The sequence below is a fragment of the Bufo bufo genome, chromosome 3 (genome assembly GCF_905171765.1).
Source record: "Bufo bufo chromosome 3, aBufBuf1.1, whole genome shotgun sequence".
Classification (NCBI taxonomy): Eukaryota; Metazoa; Chordata; class Amphibia; order Anura; family Bufonidae; genus Bufo; species Bufo bufo.
In genome coordinates, this window is record NC_053391.1 from 577,265,717 (window position 1) to 577,285,504 (window position 19,788).

A 19,788-nucleotide genomic window follows, 5' to 3' on the forward strand; every position below is an offset into this window, starting at 1 on the left:
TGTCAGACGACAAACGGTTAAAACGCTGGATTACTACAGGTGACCGGGCCAACAAGTTACAGACAATCCTATTCATCAGTTTCTTAGTCAAAAACTGGTTACGGTGGCCATTACAGCCACCAAACACAATGGTAATCCAGCTTTCCCAGACTCCTGTACGGGTGGTTGCACACCTAGACTGGCGCTGATCCAGAGAACTAGTGCAAATGGTAATAGATGTGCTGGGACAGATGGCCCTGGCCACACCACACCCCTTTTTAGGCTAGTGGTGAGGGTGGCGGTAAAATTCCGATTACACAAAGAATTTTGCGCAAATGGCGTTTAAAAAGTTGCAAACCATGGATTGTGCGTTTTTAACATTAGTTTTCTGGTGTATAATGATGAGAAATCTACCCCATGAGGTTATTTTTTTTAGGAGCAAAAAAGAAAAAAGGGCAGATGTTACATGTTGGACAGTAGGAAACTATAAAAAAAGCTAATTTTTTACAGCGCTTTATTGCAGCATGCTCTGGGTGTGGTGTTTCTTCAGCCAATTTCCCATAGATTACTCTACAGGAAAAATGTCTGGAAAAAAAACAGAAGTAAGACCCTGTGTGACAAAAAAAAAAAAAAAGTCTGGAAGCACCCAACAGTCTGGGAAAGCAGGGGGACAAAGTGTGAGACTGGGGTTAACATTGGTGGTCACCAAGGTTTCCTGGTCACCAGTGCTGATGAATAGAATTTCTTAAAGGGATATTCCAGTTTTTTATGCATTTGTTTATACAATTTCTTTTCAATTCTCTTTTTATTAGTTTTTTTTTATAAAATAAGAGACTGTTTACATTGTTCAGACATCTGTTTCTACACAGACAAGCCATGCGGAGGTGCTACAGGTCATAATACCGTACAGGTTCTGCTCCTCAATACACTACTATTCCCATTAGATACCTGGACAGTCACATGACTAACGCCATGTTTAGTAATATCCAGCTCTCCTACTAATGCATCTGGCAGGATATGGGGCGTACCATTTATTTTTTTCTTTAGAAAGAGGTTACTGGGCAGATATAATAAAGGTCTGCAGGCGATATTTTAAATAGATGTACTGTATATTAGGAAACGGTTCAACATCCTGTTCTCTAAACAAATGACTAATCATTAAAACCGGAATACCTCGTTAACAACTTGACGGAGGTCAATTTTTAGACGTTAGCATGATCTAGCAACCTGGGGGGTTGTATTAAGAGTTCACCTTGTAAGTAATGGTATTTACTAGCGTTAGATTGCGGTAGATGATCAGACAAGCGATCAGGGGAAGCAGATTATTAGTGCAATGTCATGAAATCCACGTACAGACTGGTTACTACAGCTTTATGAAAGAAGCTATGACGCAGATAAATAACCAAAATCAGGCAGCGACTTGTAGCCCGAGATCTCACTACAAGACCTCGTCCTTTCCCGAGTACCCTGACTAGCATTAATAAAACGGCGGTACTGACTGCCCCCCCACTAGGTATCCGCAACCTCACTTTTCTCATGCTCCTGGTATTATTATACTTCTCACAGAGGTTCAGCTCCGCGTTGGGTCAGTACGATATCATTCTCTATCCTAAGGCTTTCTTCACACAATGTATGATCTTGGTAAAAAATAAAAAAATTATTTGGAATAATCTGTTAAAAATAATTTGGGAATTTACCAAATACACAGTCGAGTCACATTATTATGACCACCGGCTAATATCCAGAGGGCTTAGGGTACTTTCACACTTGCGGCAGAGGATTCGGTCGCCGGAACTGCCTGCCGCATCCGTCAAAACGCATGCAAACTGATGGCATTTGTCAGACGGATCAGGATCCTGATCCGTATGACAAATGCATTGAAATGTCGGATCCGTCCCTCGGGTGTCATCCGGAAAAAACGGATCCAGCATTTATTTTTTTCATATTTTTTGCGGTCTGAGCATGCGCAGGTCAATGGGAAAAAATGCATTCGGGCAAGTGTTTCAGATTTTTGGACGGAGATAAAACCGCAGCATGCTGCGGTATTACCGGTATCTCCGTCCTGAAAAGGCAAAAAGACTGGAACTGAAGACATCCTGAACAGAATGCTCTCCAGAACTCAATGCCGGAAAAGAATAACGCTAGTGTGAAAGTGCCCTTAGTGAAGAGGGACGAGGCTTTGTGGAGTAAAGTCTGGATCCAGCGAGTAAAAAAATCACAAATCTTCTTTATTCCATATTAAATATTAAAAACGCCCAGTCAATAAGCAGTAGCTGACGCGTTTCGGTCAACCAAGGACCTTACTCAGACTTGGTTGTGTCTGTGTAAGGTCTTTGGTTGACCGAAACGCACCAGTTTACTGCTCATTGACTAGGCGTTCTTTAACTGCTTCCCGACTGCCATATGGCTATATACGTGCCCCATGCAGCTAGCATGTGAATAAACGTCATGGCAGCTCTTTACTCCAAGCGCTGCAAAACGCTTGGATTAAAGCTTCTGCCCCTGGACTGCTGCTGTCAGGGACAGCATACAGTCCAGTAATGCCGGCAAGGGACCAATCAGAGTGGTCCCTTACCAGCAATTGCTCCGATTTGGTTAGTCTGCACAGGCTAACCAATCGGATTGCGGCAGTGTTAAAATGCCGGTTTCAGGCTCTGATCTGCACTCTGCAGTTCAGAGGCTGAAATCAGGCACTGGCTGCTGTGTGCCCCCAATATGTTTACCCCGATCTGTGCCCCCTAATGTCTTCCTGTGGGCCGTCTGCCCCTTCATGTCTTCCCTGGTGTCCGTAAGTTGTGGCTGTGTTTACTCCATGCCCTGCCCCCATCTGTGCAGGCCCCCGCCCCCATTTCTGTTCCTGAGCCCCCCATCTGTGCAGGCCCTGCTCTGTTCCTGAGCCGACGCCATCAACAGCGAGTGTCAGCTGTATGCTGACACTCTGCTGTAACCCTTTAGATGCCGCTGTCAGCGGCATCCAAGGGGTTAATAGAGGGAGAGGGCTTCCTCTCTCAACCATCGGGCTGCTGCGCTGCGATGGCAGCGCCCAATGGTTGCCATGGCAACCAGACGCCTTGCAAAGGCGTTCAGTGTTGCCATCTATCAGTGCAAAACTGATAGTATTATACTTTGCAATGCAAGAGCATTGCAAAGTATAGTACAGCCATCAGCCCCACTGGATCTTCAAAATCCAAGTAGGACTTGATAAAAAAAAAAAGTGTGAAAATAAAAAAATAAAAAAAGTAAAAAAATAAATAAATAAATAAATAAATAATGTAAAAAACGACCGGCTCTATAAGTATGTCACATGATCCACCCTGTCCGATAAACATAAAAATAAAAACGGTCAACAAAAGCCATTTTTGTCACCCTACATCACAAAAAGTGCAACACCAAACGATCAAAAAGGCGTATGTACTACAAAATGGTACCAATAAAACAGTCACCTCATCCCGCAAAAAATTAGCCCCTATATAAGAAAATCGCTTAAAAAAATATATATATATAGCTCTTAGAACGTGGAGACACTAAAACATAATTTTTTTGTTTCAAATATGCTATTATTGTGTTAAAGTGAAATACATTTTAAAAAGTATACAGATTAGGTATCTCCGTGCCCGTAACAACCAGCTCTATAAAAATATCACATGACCTAAGCCATCAGCTAAACACCGTAAAAAAATAAAAATAAAAACTGTGCCAAAAAAGCCATTTTATGTCACCTTACTTGACAAAAATTGCAACACCAAGCAATCAAAAAGGTGTATGCCCCCGAAAATAGTACCAATCTAACAGTCACCTCATCCCGCAAAAAATTAGACCCTACCTAAGACAATTGGTCAAAAAATAAAAAAAGCTATGGCTCTCAGACTATGGAGACACTAAAACATAATTTTTTTGGTTTAAAAAAATGCTATTATTGTGTAAAACTTAAATAAATAAGAAAAAGTATACATATTAGGTATTGCCACGTTCGTAACGACCTGCTCTATAAAAATATCATATGACCTAAGCCCTCAGGTGAACGCTGTAAAAAATAAATAAATAAAAACTGTTTCAAAACAAACAATTTTTTGGTGACGTTGTCCCATAAAATGTAATAATGAATGATTAAAAAATAATATGTACCCAAAAATGGTACCAATAAAAACATCAGCTCTTTCTGCAAAAAACGAGCCCCTGCACAAGACGATCGGCAGAAAAAAAATAAAAATAAGGCGTTCAGAAAATGGAGACACAAAAACAATTTTTTTTCCAAAAATGCTTTATTATGTAAAACTTAAACAAAGTAGACATATTTGATATCATTGCGTCCGTAACAACCTGCTCTAAAAATAATAGCACATGATCTACCGTGTCTGATGAATGTTGTAAAAAATAAAAACGGTGCCAAAACTGCCCTTTTTTGGTTACCTCGCCTCACAAAAAACTTAATATAGAGCAATTAAAAATCATATGTACCCCAAAATGGTACCAATAAAACTGGCACCTTATTCCCTAGTTTCCAAAATGGGGTCACTTTTTAGGAGTTTCTACTGTAGGGGTGCGGGGCTTCAAATGGGACATGGCATCTAAAAACCAGTCCAGCAAAATCTGGAACGCCACAACGATTCATGCCAGACCCTCACAGCCTGGGACAAGGCAAAGGACACTCTGACGATCTCCAGAGCCTGACAAATGAAGAGGGCACTGCCTCACCAGACGAAAGGTCAATTGGCCATACACAAGACGCCCTAACAGCCCTGCCTGCATCTCACTCCCCTGTGTCTGAACACGCACTTAAACGCATGTTCCTAGCTTTGAAATCTTCCCTCCATGAGGACATTACTACATTACTAGCACCTACCGTATATCGGAGTCTGTACAAGCCTTGGATGCTAGAGTATCACATATTGAACCAAAAATGAGAGAATATGCAGAATCTCAAAATTATGTAATTGACGCTCATAATGACATGGCGGCAGAGCTGGAGCGGGTGAAATCTAAGCTAGCAGACCTAGAGGACCGCTCACGGCGCAATAATATTAAACTGCGGGGCATCCCAGAAACAGTTCCCCATTATAACATCACCTCTTATATACAGAAGCTATTCCGGTCATTAATTCCTAATTTATCAGCTCGAGATGTAATTATAGACCGAGCTCACAGGGTTCCCAAACCCGCACATTTAGCAGACACGGTGCCCAGAGACACGCTAGCTAGAGTGCACTTCTTCCATGTTAAAGAGGCCATATTATCTGCCGCCCGGAAACGTCAATCTTACCGGAGCTCTACACGGATCTCTCAGCAACTACCCTCCGCCCCAATTACAGCCACGTTGAGACAAAGCAATATCCCATATCGCTGGGGATTCCCAGTCAAGATCTTGCTAAATAAAGACGGCACTACGCATACAAATCAAGACCTTGGAAGAAGGCAGAAAGCTGCCGTTCTCATGGAACCTGAGCCTGGCAGACAGGGAACCGCCTCAGCATCCGAAATCTTCCCGGCGCAACGGAATTCACAAACATCTTTTACACCGAGCTGACTCTATGCTACACCGCCAAGAATAATTGGTGCAGAAAGCTGCAAACCTTCCGTCTGGTAATACACCGGGACTATATCCCCAGATTGCTGATAACAGCCTAAGAACTGCGTTCCGAACCCTTTACGTTTTTGGGACTCTTGTTCAATGATTCCCTTTCTTGTTTTGTTCACTCTATTTTTCAGGTTTATTTGCATTCATGTATACTGTCCTGAGTCGGAGTACTCTGTATTCCTATGCCAGTTAAACGGTGCTCCACTTTATGTCACTTAATGTGCAGGGTCTTAATTGTCCACAGAAACTAACTTATTTGTGGAGGGAAGCGTCGCTGCATCATGCTGATGTATTATGCGCGCAAGGAACACGTATATTGGAAAAAGACGCACAGAGAGTGAAGCACCGTTCCTTCCCTATTATTCTCCAGTCACACTCCGAAAAGAAAACAAAGGGCGTTTTAATTGCCATTAAGAACACAGTTGCTTTCACAAATAACGGATACGCAAGGCCGATATGTAATTTTGGTTACACCTAACCGTAGACAACTCTCGTTCCTGCGTAAGGTAATGAAAAAAGTCAAAGTCAAACAGGGCCGCCTACTTATTTGTGGGGATTTTAAAAGCATTTTAGATCCACCTATGGATTCTGGCAACCTGCTAGGCTAGCTGACACGGGCCTATCGTCTCTTGTACACTCAAAGGAACTCTGATGTATGGAGGACACATCATAGTATTTCACCTTTTCAGAAAGCCACGGGACGTGCTCCCATATTGATATGTTTTTAGCTGCTCGCCCATTACTATATAAGAGTCAAGCAACTAGTATTGACCTAATTAAATGGTCGGACCACGCGGCGATAACGCTCACTATTCAGGAGGGCTCTGACAAAAATCCAGAATATGGAGAAATAATCATTTTCTCTCCTTGGCCATTCTACATATGGGATAGAGATAGAGAAAGCTACTGAAGAATTTTTCTAATTTAACACAGGGACATCCTCTAATGTGTATTTTGAATGGCAGGCCTATAAAGCTTTCATAAGATAAGCCATAAGGACAGGAAAGATGGCTACGTGGTCTGAGGTCATCATGGTTAGATATAACATGACTTCATGTATTTATTAAATCACAATGGTTTTCATGATCCGTGAAATGCCACACATCAAAAAAGGATTGGTCTCAATCAGAGGCGCACGCATTTTGACACAATTCATCATTGTAAGATTTACAAGATTATGAGGCTCATAGATGAATCAGTTGAGATTAATTTTTTTTTTTTTAAATAAAAATCACAATCCATTGCATGCATTTACCATCATTAAATACACAAAACGCATGCACGAAAAGAAGCATGGGTGGTCTTACTTGTGCAAACTAGTGTCCAGGCAAGGTGGTCAAAAAGGGAGGGTGAGAGTGTTAGGAACATTTGGTGCAAGTTTCTCTACAATTAAACAGGTGGATGATTTCCCAAAGCATGAAAGTATGAAAGACTTCACTCAAAGGGGTCAATCAGAAAATAAAGGTGACCTGCAAAAATGGCTAGAGGTTTTTTCGCCGTTCATAGGTGGGGTTCACAAGTAAAAAGGAGATAATCCTGTCCCAACCGGCTGCCAGTCGGCAGGATTTTCTGAAACAGTCTTATAGAAAACCTGTAGAGGACACAGGGGTTCATTTCCTGCCAGTCTTGGCCATGGGAGGAGGTTATCCGGGAACTTGATATTGATGACTTATCCTCAGTATAGGTCATCAGTATCAGATAAGCGGGGGTACGGCACCCAGGACCCCTGCTGATCAGCTGTCAGAAGAGGCTGCTGCGCTCAGTGAGTGCTTAGGCTTCTTCATAGGCCAGTGACCTCACCGTACATTAGTCACGTGGTCTAGGTGCAGCTTAGCCCATTCAAGTGAATGGGGCTGAGTTGCAATACCAAGCACAGCCACTATCAAATGGATGGCGCTGTGTTTGTTGAGCTGTGAGGAGGCCACAGCCCTTAGCGGAGCTCTACTGGGCGCCTTGGCTTCCTCAAACTGCCAATCTCATATGGATGACCTATCCTAAGGATAGAACATCAATATGAAAATCCAAGAAAACCTCTTTAAAGGGAACCTGTCAAGCTCATAAATATCTGTGATATATAAGTTTATATCAGGGATGCTCAACTTGCGGCCCTCCAGCTGCTGCAAAACTACAATTCCCAGCATGCCTGCACAGCCTACAGCTATTAGAGCATGCTGGGAGTGGTAGTTTTGCAACAGCTGGAGGGCCGTAGGTTAAGCATCCCTGGTTTATATCATTTGGAGCAAGATTTCTGAGTAAAAAGCACAGTAAATCCTGGCAGGACAGTGAGAGTCCTGCATACCCTGCCCACACAAAGATTGACAGGTCTCCCTGAATCAGTGTGTGTACACAGAGGTCTGTCAATCATCCTGTGCCGATGGGTTAATTGGGAGTCTGTGTCTCCCCTAGGAGTCCTGTCAGAAATCAGATAATCCTATAGATGAGCTTCTCTCCCTCCATCATATCCTGCTCTCAGGTTCCCTCTAACAGTCCTTGTGTCCTTCTGCAGGCAGGGCAGAGGAGGGAGGCTCCTGATGCAGCCAGTTATCTGAACCCTAAGGGTCCATTCACATGTCCGCAATACACCCGGCCGGCACCCCCAATAGAAATGCCTATTCTTGCAATTGCGGACAAGAATAGGACATGTTCAATATTTTTTCCGGAGCTGCGGACCTGAAGATCGGGGCCGGGCTCCGGAAATGCGGACAGCGGACAGCACACGGTGTGCTTTGTGCATCCATTCCTGCCCCATTGAGAATGAATGGGTCCGCACCCGTTCCAGATATTGCGGAAAAGGATGCGGACCCATTCCACGGACGTGTGAATGGACCCTTAGTCTGTGTCCCCACACAGAATAAAGACAGGGTGGAGGCTCCAGATGCAGCCAGTTAGCCGTAGCCTGGAGTCCCACGCAGATTTTTGGTAAAAACATTTTACAATTTAAACTCGAGGCGCGGCGGCAGTCCAAAGCAATACAGTCGCATGCATCATAGCGCCAAGTAGCAGGCGACGAGGAGACAATTTTGGCATTCATAGTTTTTGCTTTGGGATATCATAACCAGTATTAATAACACAATTCAGCAGGTTATATGGACTCTCTTCTCTGTCAGGGAAAAAAAGTCAAGAACATTACTGAACAGTATATCCAATGTAGCTTAGTCTATCTTGTGAGATCACGTGGCAAAACTAAAACAGCAAAGTGGACTTCATTTTCAGAACTTCTACATGCATGCTGTGCTAGGATCCGATGTCCTTCTGTCCTTTGTGCAAGTCCCTATCACCACAATGGAAACATTTGAACTGGTCCCATTGGCAATTTAAGATCTCTAGAGTATGGATGGTCTAGACCAGGGATCAGCAACCTTTGTCACTCCAACTGCTGTGAAACTACAACTCCCAGCATGCAAACTTTCTTGGCTGTTCCTGTAACGCCCTTGGAAGTGAAAGGAGGATTCTGGGAGTTGTAGTTTCATAACAGCTGGAATGCCGGAGGTTGCTGATCCCTGGTCTAGACATTCATCACTCACATGGCCTAGGCGCCACTTCGTTCCTTTCAAGTGAATGGGCCTGGGTTGCAATACCAAGCACAGACACTATACAATGAACGGCGCTGTGCATGGTATTGCAGCCCAGGCCCGTTCACTTTAAAAGCAGTGCAACCAATGAAAGCGACGTCACTGCGCTCACCAAGGCCTCCTCAGACAGCCAACTGGTGGGGGTCCCAGGAAAAGGACACTCACTGGTCAGATATTGATGACCTATCCTGAGGATACAAAATCAATATTCTTGTCCCAGAAAACCCCCTTTAAATATCTAGATCATTGGAATTTACAGTGCATTGAAAAAGTATTCATACCCCTTGAGAAGTTTTCCACATTTGTTCACATTACACCCACAAACAAACGTATTTTATTGAGATTTTATTTGATAGACTAATAAAAAAAATAGCAAGTATGAGTGAAGTGAAAAGAAAATGATACATGGATTTAAAAATTTGTAATAAAAATAGAAATCTGGAAAGTGTGGCATGCATTTGTATTCAGCCCACCTTTCGCTGCAATTACAGCTGCAAGACTTTGTGGGGGTATGTCTCTACCCGCTTTGCACATCTAAAGGCTGAGATTTATGCCCATTTTTCTTTGAAAAAATAGCTCAAGCTGATTGGATGGATGAGCGTCTGAACAGCAATATTCAAGTCTTGCCACAGATTCTCAATGGGATTTAGGTCTGGACTTTGACTCGGACATTCTAACACATGAATATGCTTGGATCTAAACCATTCCATTGTAGCTCTGGCTGTATGTTTAGGGTCACTGTCCTGCAGGAAGGTGAACCTCCGCCCCAATCTCAAATCTTCTGCAGCCTTTAACAGGTTTTCCTCCAGGATTGCCCTGTATTTAGCTCCATCCATCTTCCCATCAACTCTGACCAGCTTCCCTGTCCCTGCTGAAGAAAAGCATCCCCACAGCATGATGCTGCCACCACCAAATTCCAATTTGGTCTCATCTGACTAGAGGACATTCTTCCATATGTTTGCTGTCTCCCCTACATGGCTTGTCGCAAACTGCAAACGGGACTTCTTATGGCTTGCTTTCAAAAATGGCGTTATTCCTGCCACTTTTCCATAAAGACCAGATTTGTGGAGTACACAACTAATAGTTGTCCTGTAGACAGATTCTCCAACCTGAGCTGAGGATCTCTGCAGCTCCTTCAGAGTGATCATGGGCCTCTTGGCTGTTCTCCTTGCCTGGGCTGTCAGTTCAGGTGGACAGCCATGCCTTGGTAGGTTTGAGGTTGTGCCATACTCCTTGCATTTTTGGATGATGGATAGTAGTTTAGTGCTCACATTAAGAGAAACAAAATAAGAGTATTGCAGGTTTGATACCTACAATACTCTTATTTTGTTTCTCTTAAAGGGAGTCTGTCATCAGCATTTCACTTTTTTTAACCCTTCCCATAGCTCCCTAGCATGCTTACATTTAATAAAAACGTTACCTCTGGCATCAATCCTGGACTTATAGAACCATCAAAAACGATCTTTATAACTTATGCAAATGAGGGCTCGCAAGTGCCCAGGGGCGGCATTACACTCGTAGATGCCCTGCTTGAACAGCCTTTTCATTGCGTCCCCCCGCCCCTTCCTACCCTCCGCCCGCCCATCCTTTCCCTCTGACCGCCTTTCTACTAACTTGTTATTCCGCCGAGATCCTGCATTAATTACTGTGATGCCATACAAGGAATGGGCATCGCAGTGCGCATGCGCCGGCTGACAGACTGAGTGCGCAGGCGCGGGATCTCGGCGGAATAACAAGTTAGTAGAAAGGCGGTCAGAGGGAAAGGATGGGCGGGCGGAGGGTAGGAAGGGGCGGGGGAAAGCACTGAAAAGGCTGAGCAAGCAGGGCACCTACCAGTGTAACACCGCCCCTGGGCACTTGCGAGCCCTCATTTGCATAAGTTATAAAGATCGTTTTTGATGGTTCTATAAGTCCAGGATTGATGCCAGAGGTAACGTTTTTATTAAATGTAAGCATGCTAGGGAGCTATGGGAAGGGTTAAAAAAGTGAAATGCTGATGACAGACTCCCTTTAATGAGAGCACTGAACTAGTTTTCTATTGGCTAACACGGTACCAGACTTTTTCCTTTTTCTTTTGACTGGATGATGGATTGAACAGTGCTCCGTCAGATGTTCAGAGCTTGGGATATTTTTTATAACCTAACCCTGCTTTACAATTCTCCACAACTTTATCTATGACCTGTCTGGTATGTTCCTTGGTTTTGATGATGTTGATGTATCACTCTAACAAACCTCTGAGGCCTTCACAGAACAGTTGTAGTTATACTGAGAATAAATTACACAGACGTGGACTCCATTTACTAATTAGGTGACTTCTGAAGACAATCAATCATTTAAGTTTGTTGGTGTAACATGAAAAAGGTTCAAGGGGTATAAATACTTTTTCAAGGCACTGTATTACTCTCAGGTAGGGCTGCAACGATTCATCGATGCAAAAAAAAATTCATTTAAATCACGTGACCATGGAGCGTGAGTGAAGAGAAGCCTCTCACTCGCTGCTCCGTGGCCTCCCGTCCGCACCGCGCTGCCAGGGCCTTACGTGCACACATCGTCAGCGTGCTGGCTGACGCTGTGTGTGAGGTCAGGTCCCGCCCAGTGCATGCCGGGAAGTGGGAAGAAGATGCAGTCCGTCTCCTGCGGACTCCATGTCAGCACACTGCCAGTTATCAGGGTCCCGAATCTGCTGGGGGGAGGGGGGGGGGCACCTGTCATTTGAAGGGGCTGGGGGAGTGGGGGGACAGGACATGGATGGCACTGGGGGGCATAGTAGGGCCTGATGGCACTGGGGGGCATAGTAGGGCCTGATGGCACTGGGGGGCATAGTAGGGCCTGATGGCACTGGGGGGCATAGTAGGGCCTGATGGCACTGGGGGGCATAGTAGGGCCTGATGGCACTGGGGGGCATAGTAGGGCCTGATGGCACTGGGGGGCATAGTAGGGCCTGATGGCACTGGGGGGCATAGTAGGGCCTGATGGCACTGGGGGGCATAGTAGGGCCTGATGGCACTGGGCCTGATCGCACAGGGGGGGAACGAGGTGTGCTGGGGACTGATGGCAGGGGGTCTGATGAGTTTTTATAAAGGAAAACAGTCTATTAATTCATTTTTTCTTATTAGAGTACTCGATTAATCGTAAAAATAATCGGTAGAATACTCGATTGCTAAAATAATCTTTTGCTGCAGCCCTACTCTCAGGGATTTCCCACATGAGTTACACAGCTAGCATTCTTGTATATAACATCAAAGACACCATTCAGATTGGAGAACAGTGCACTGCTTTATTACTTGTAGGTTCAGAGTACCAAGCAATCCATGCTACATGGGTTTGGTTTATCCGACACCTCCACTATATTAATGAATTACACAAATCTAATTGATGGTAAAGCACTGAATTTCTAAAGCGTACCTTCAACACCCAGAATGTTAAATCCTAGAATTGCCTTTACCATTTTCCAATAATCACCTGTATGGCTCTGGACAAAGCCAAAGCTGAGGTCTTGTATTCTCGGGATCATTGATGCGGTTGTACCGATCATAAAATGATGGCAAAAATTAGCCTAATACTATCATTTTATAAGATGGGAATAACCCTTTAAATTTCCAGATGCAATAATATAGAGCACTCCGCTCCTGTACTGTCTGCATTAAAAATAAAACAGGTCTTACCGCATCAAACTCTGCTTGGTCATCTTCCGGCAAATCACTCGTTTCATACACGTCGGGCTCATTTCTAGCCTGAAAAGAGAAAATATATATATTTTTTTTTTTTACCAGATTCACATAGGAACCTACAAACAGCCTCCTACAAGTCCATGGAGTTATACTGAAGTAGAAAAGGGGTCACCACATGATGCGCTGCCTACTATGAGGGGACAAAACAGAGCCCCCCAATCATTCATTATGCAGGCCTTCAACCTCCAACATGAAAACACCCGGAAAGTGCAGATCCCAAATGTGGCCGGACAACTGCCCAGCACCAGTGAAGGTGCCCTCCAGCATCACCAGCAGAAGATGCCCATCAGGCTATATTTTACTCTATGCCGAGGCATTGGTTTATAGTCGTCTGTAAAAGGGGACCCTGTCGGCATTTCATGTTACCTGTGGTTCGGGCAGCATGAACTTACTGACAGGTTCACTTTCAAAGAGGTTTTTCTGGGACTAATCTCAGAATAAGGCCGAACGAACACGGCCGTGAGCGATCTGTGGTATCCCGGCCTGGCATGCTGCTGAGAGCAGGAGCGCACGGAGTCATTCGTTGCTCTGACGCTGTGCACTTCATGCCGCCGCTGCACTACAGTAATACACTCGTATAGTGATGACTTAGGCCGTGTGCATTCGGCCTAAGTCATCACTATGACATCAGAGGGGGTGTGACAACTGCCACCCCAACTCATCAGCTGTTTCGGGCTGCCACTGGTGCCAGAAACTATACAGTGGAGAGAAGGACCAGCACACTTCAATAGGAACTGAGCTGCAGTACCCGGCACAGCCACTAGACGGTGCATGGAACCTTGAGCTTCTGACTCAGTCCACTCTACAGTGCGGCGTGTCGGACATCCACCGATCTGATACCGATTACCTAGCCCGAGGCTAGGCCATCAAAAACTAAATACTGGAAAACCCATTTAAGCTTATGGCCATCTGATCAGATGGGTAATAATTAATATTCCACTATATAGACTAAAACCTTCAGAACCACAGGTACATATCCATGAAGCAAACATAATTACAAAAAACAAAATGGCTGCACACCGTTATATATACACAAACAATAGAGCTAAGAAATGGGGGTCATTCTAGATAAAAGTGGTACAATACCGACTATAAATGAGTAATGGAAGCTCTTAGCGCACATACGTGTCGGGCCCATCTACCAGGCGTCAAGGTGGCTTCCGCAGATGCACCTTGACGCCTGGTAGATGGGCCCGACACGTATGCACGCTAAGAGCTTCCATTACTCATTTATAGTCGGTATTGTACCACTTTTATCTAGAATGACCCCCATTTCTTAGCTCTATTGTTTGTGTATATATAACGGTGTGCAGCCATTTTGTTTTTTGTATTCCACTATAATTATATTTTTATATATATATATATATATATATATATATATATAAACTATGTTACTATGTAATTACAAATCTTGCCAGAAATGATCCTACATCACAAGTGGGAAACAGAAGACACAGGGAGCACTTAGATCTTACATAAACCAATATGAAGGCCACAGCAAGGCAGATGCTGATTCATGGAGGAGATAGACACGAGACACAAGGTTCAGCGCTCTTGCTGGAAACAAGGGGGACATTTATGAAATCTAGGGCACGAGTTTTCTGGCATTAAAATTTCCTAAGTGCAGATGCATGCGACTTTTTCAGCAACATTTTTTGATGTGTGGCCTTCTCCACCAAGTGGGCTGCGATTAAGGGCAACTTTGCAGATTAGATCACTTTTAAAGGAGTTGTCTTCTTCGTCATCCAGGCAGCCCCTCTGAGATGAGCATTGGATTCAGTGCAGTGCAAAGGCTTTAAATCTGGAGACTTCCACCTAGCAGTGTTCCCGGTGACATCACTTTAGGGGACGGGCTTTAGTGCTGGCCCTAGCCGTTTTACAGGCTAGAGACCACCCATTAGTGCCGGTGACGTCACCGGAAACACTGCTAGGTGGAAGCCTCCGCCTAACAGAGACCCGGTACGTCACCAGATCTAATGAAAAAGCCCTTGCAGGGTAAGGGTGGGCACGAAATGCTCCAATGCTCTACTCTGAGGGGATGTTCGGGTTCAGAGCTGAACCCAGACAACCCCTTTAAGGCCTCTTTCACACGGGCGTTGCGGGAAAATGTGCGGGTGCGTTACGGGAACACCCGCGATTTTTCCGCGTGAGTGCAAAACATTGTAATGCGTTTTGCACTCGCGTGAGAAAAATCGCGCATGTTTGGTACCCGAACTTCTTAGTTCGGGCTTGGGATCGGTGTTCTGTAGATTGTATTATTTCCCCTTATAACATGGTTATAAGGGGAAATAATAGCATTCTGAATACAGAATGCATAGTAAAATAGCGCTGGAGGGGTAAAAAAAAAAAAAAAAATTTAAGGGCTCTTTCACACCTGCGTTATTGTCTTCCGGCATAGAGTTCCGTCGTCGGGGCTCTATGCCGGAAGAATCCTGATCAGGATTATCCTAATGCATTCTGAATGGAGAGTAATCCGTTCAGGATGCATCAGGATGTCTTCAGTTCCGGTACGGAACGTTTGTTGGCCGGAGAAAATACCGCAGCATGCTGCGCTTTTTGCTCCGGCCAAAAATCCGGAACACTTGCCGCAAGGCCGGATCCGGAATTAATGCCCATTGAAAGGCATTGATCCGGATCCGGCCTTAAGCTAAACGTCGTTTCGGCGCATTGCCGGAGCCGACATTTAGCTTTTTCAGAGTGGTTACCATGGCTGCCGGGACGCTAAAGTCCTGACAGCCATGGTAAGTGTAGCGGGGAGCGGGGGAGCAGTATACTTACCGTCTGTGCGGCTCCCGGGGCGCTCCAGAGTGACGTCAGGGCGCCCCAAGCGCATGGATCACGTGATCGCATGGATCACGTCATCCATGCGCATGGGGCGCTCTGACGTCATTCTGGAGCGCCCGGGGAGCCGCACGGACTGTAAGTATACCGCTCCCCCGCTCCCCGCTCCTACTATGGCAACCAGGACTTTAATAGCGTCCTGGGTGCCATAGTAACACTGAAAGCATTTGGAAGACGGTTCCGTCTTCAAATGCTTTCAGTACACTTGCGTTTTTCCGGATCCGGAGTGTAATTCCGGCAAGTGGAGTACACGCCGGATCCGGACAACGCAAGTGTGAAAGAGGCCTAACTCACCTAATCCACTTCCTGGCGCTGCTGGCATCTCCTTCTGTCTCCTTCTGTGCTGAACAGGACCTGTGGTGAGCATTCATTCCAGGACCTTTGATGACGTCACTCCGGTCATCACATGATCCATCACCATGGTAAAAGATCATGTGACGTACCATGTGATGACCGGAGTGAAGTCATCAAAGGTCCTGTAACTGTATTTAATGCTCACCACAGGTCCTATTCAACAAAGCAGACAAAAGGAGATGCCGGGTACGCGATCAAGTGGATTAAGGCGAGTTAAATTATTTTTAATTTTTTTTTTAACCCCTCCAGCGCTATTTTACTATGCATTCTGTAATAAGAATGCTATTATTTTCCCTTATAACCATGTTATAAGGGAAAATAATAATGATCGGGTCTCCATCCCGATCGTCTCCTAGCAACCGTGCGTGAAAATCGCACCGCATCCGCACTTGCTTGCGGATGCTTGCGATTTTCACGCAACCCCATTCACTTCTATGGGGCCTGCGTTGCGTGAAAAACGCAGAATATAGAGCATGCTGCGATTTTCACGCAACGCACAAGTGATGCGTGAAAATCACCGCTCATGTGAACAGCCCCATAGAATTGAATGGGTCGGTATTCAGTGCGGGTGCAATGCGTTCACCTCCCGCAACGCATCCGCGCGGAATACTCGCTCGTGTGAAAGGGGCCTAAGTCTTATTTATCTTCAGCAACATTCACAAAAGTTGCCAAAATGTCGCAACTCCAGGCAAGCCAAGCCACAGGCGTACTTTAAAAGATATAGGCGTATACCCATCATACTTCCGCCAAACTAATTACCTATTACTGTGTGCCCTTTCATAAATCAGGTGCACCCGCAGAAACCAAACACCAGCTTAAAACTGACACAAACAACACCGCAACTGTCAACACCCAGAGGTCTTCAATCTATACTACCCTGGAGGACCCGTCATCAGATGGATGCCCTAATAGCATTATATTAAAGGGGTTGTCCTTTAATATGGTCATCAATATCAGATCTGTGGGGGTCCGACTCCTGACACCTTCACCAATCAGCGAAGCGATGCAGCCTGCTCACAGCACACCACGCACAGTGCCGCACATTGTATAGCGGCTGCGCTGGGTACTGTGAGCGGTCCAATCGCAGCGGACCGTGTCAGAGCCCAGGAGGAGGAGACGCTCCCTGAGAAAAGCTGCCGCCTCCTCCTCCCTGTACCAATGCTATTGATTAGCATACAGGGCACCACAACTGAGTGGGGGGCACAGCGCCGCAACGGAGGAGCAGATCATCAAATAAAACACAGAGGTGACGTCATAAACTAGAGTATAAAGTGGTGAAAGGTGACGGAGTTTAAAATGACAAAGTATAAACTGCTAGTGGTGCTTGGTCAATGATCACACAACCAAGGTGGTGCCCGCTTTTGAGTTCTGCAGCAGGGTATATATGCTGAGGCAGGCTCACATTAAGGGCTCATTCAGACGGCTGTATGAATGAGTCTGCATCCGTTCTGCAATTCTGCGGAAGGGGTGCGGACCCATTCATTTCAATGGGGCCACAAAAGAGGCGGACAGAACACCGTGTACTGTCCGAAGGCATGGCTCCGTTCCGCAATCACGGACAAGACTAGGCATTTTCTATTATAGTTGCGGCAATGTGCGGTCCGCAAACGGACAGAATCCATGTTTTGCAGATCTGCAAAACACTGCAGTCGTGTGAATACGTCCTAAAGGGGCATTTCCTTGCGCTGCATCGCACAGGACAAGGTCTGTCTGTTTTTAACTAGTGATACACCGAGCTTCACATCCGTATGCTGGGCGGAGACGTCCGCTTAGCAGGGATCCCGGTGACATCACTGGCTCCAGTGGGCGGTGTCTAGTGCTAGGAGGGTACTAGTGATACTGGCTCACAACAAACAGACGTAGGGCAAGGGGGGCATCGGAGCAAGGACATAAGCTCCCCTTCACTATCCTACAGGTTCAGCCAGGACAACCTCTTTAATACCGGCTGGTCACACACATGCTAGATCCCTCCGGTCTCATAGTACATCCAAGGTGGTTGTTGCCTGCTGGTCATGGGAGATCTATCGTCCCATCCAGTCCCAGACATTCTCGATGGGGGAGAGATCTGGCCAGGGAGCCGCTATGAAAGCATGTTATGTAGCACAGGCAGTGTCTCGGGGGGTGTCATCTTGTAGGAACACCGCGTCCCTGGAGTAAACAATAAAGGGCAGGAGGACTCGGTCCACTAGTATGTCATGAAGATACTGTAGGCTGGTCAATGTTCTCTCCATGAATATCAGATGGGAATGTTATGGTAGCTAATGGTGCCCCACACCTGGAGTAGGTCCTGTATGTCTCCGCACCATGTATAATGGTAGTGGGCACTGTCCAGCAAACTCTGATGTGGCCATCATTAGTACCATCATCCCAGAACATGCTCTTAGGCCTCTTGCCCGTGGCTGTATTGTGGCTTCACTTGAATGGGTCCGCACTCAAGGAGATGGGGAACGGAAGGACGGATCGGAACCACTGTGGAGTGCTTCCGTGGTGTTTCTGTCCGTGCCTCCGCACCGCAAAAAAAATAAAAAATAGAACTTGTTCTATTTTTTTGCGGTGCGGATGGATCACGGACCTATTCAAGTTGAATGGGTCTGGATCCGTCCCGGCCGCCACACGGACGTTGCAGTCCCCAATGCACGGAACAGATGCACAACGTTCGTGTGCAAGAGGCCTTAGCCACTGATGGCCACATCACAATTAGCGGGAGGTCTCCTCTCGCTGCCTGGAGATCGCGGTTCACGGTGACAGGTCCTCAGAGTTTTCCCATGTTTCCATTAGTGTATATTCAGGATGGATAAGCCCAGCACCCCTAGAACAGCCGCCCCGATCTGGGTGCAGGTTCCTCTATGATCTTCTCCTGGAGCGCTGTCTACACCAGCCCCATAGAAGTGAATGGAGCAGTGGACTGACATGAGCTCTACTGTCTCTTGGGCCCCTGTTCGCGCTCGGGATCACTGGGGGGGGCCCATAGGTCAGAGCTCCGACGATCTGACATTAATCACCAATCCTGTGAACAGGCAAGAAATCTATATGTGTGGGATGATGACTACCATGAAGCCAGTATGAACAGCGTCCAACATGGTCCTGTCTGCAGCAGGGCCCTCCATACAGGGGGTGTCTACAAATCATCTGAGGGACCACAAGTCTCAGGATGCCTGCTCCTACACGTCTGCTGTGGGCACTGGCACACAGGGGTACAGTGAGGGCAGCGCCCAGGCAATGTAGCCCTACCCTCCAGCAGGGAAAGGCTCTGGGTACTCACGATGCCGGGCAGGTCGGCGTATTTGGGATCGGCCATGTCTGCTGTGTATGCGCTGACAGGAGGGCGCGGCTCAGGGAGGGATGGCACGGGATCTGGGCACCAAGGACAGGCACAGCGGGCTCGTTACCCACAACCAGCTATCGGGTGTCGGGGCAGAGAACACCGTGCAACCAGAAACCCCTGGGAGAGCGGGCCGAGCAGTCACCGAGGTCCAATTACCGGCGGGGGGAAATCTCGCGAGAGGATCGTTGGAGAATCCCATCAGAAGGTGCGATGCCTGCCGGGAAATGTAGTTTTTTTGTTTTTTTTTTGCAAAGACCTGCGGGTGTATAGGCGCGACGGACTCTGAGGATTTTTTTCCCCTGCATATTTGAAAAAGACAGCCTTTTTTACCTGTTCATTGTGGTTTTGTGTCATTTTTGTCTTCTTTAACATAATTTTTTTGTGCGCCTTATTTAATGGTGAAACGTGAAA

General features: G+C 46.1%; 1 protein-coding gene across 4 annotated transcripts in view; it reads right to left on the bottom strand.

Annotated features, from left to right (window-relative positions):
• DCTN2 (dynactin subunit 2) overlaps nucleotides 1–19,557 on the bottom strand; it is a 43,841-nt gene extending 24,284 nt beyond the window's left edge. For 2 of the 4 annotated variants that reach the window (XM_040425747.1, XM_040425746.1), the window contains exons 1-3: nucleotides 19,315–19,557; nucleotides 12,792–12,860; nucleotides 6,862–6,870 (exon numbers count right to left, since the gene is read on the bottom strand). In XM_040425747.1, coding sequence (XP_040281681.1) covers nucleotides 6,862–6,870; nucleotides 12,792–12,860; nucleotides 19,315–19,350 — 114 coding nt within the window. In that variant the 5' untranslated portion in view covers nucleotides 19,351–19,557. The remainder of the gene's footprint in view (nucleotides 1–6,861; nucleotides 6,871–12,791; nucleotides 12,861–19,314) is intronic. The other 2 variants (XM_040425749.1, XM_040425748.1) reach the window with 1 other exon arrangement.
• Between the last annotated feature and the right edge of the window lie 231 nt (nucleotides 19,558–19,788).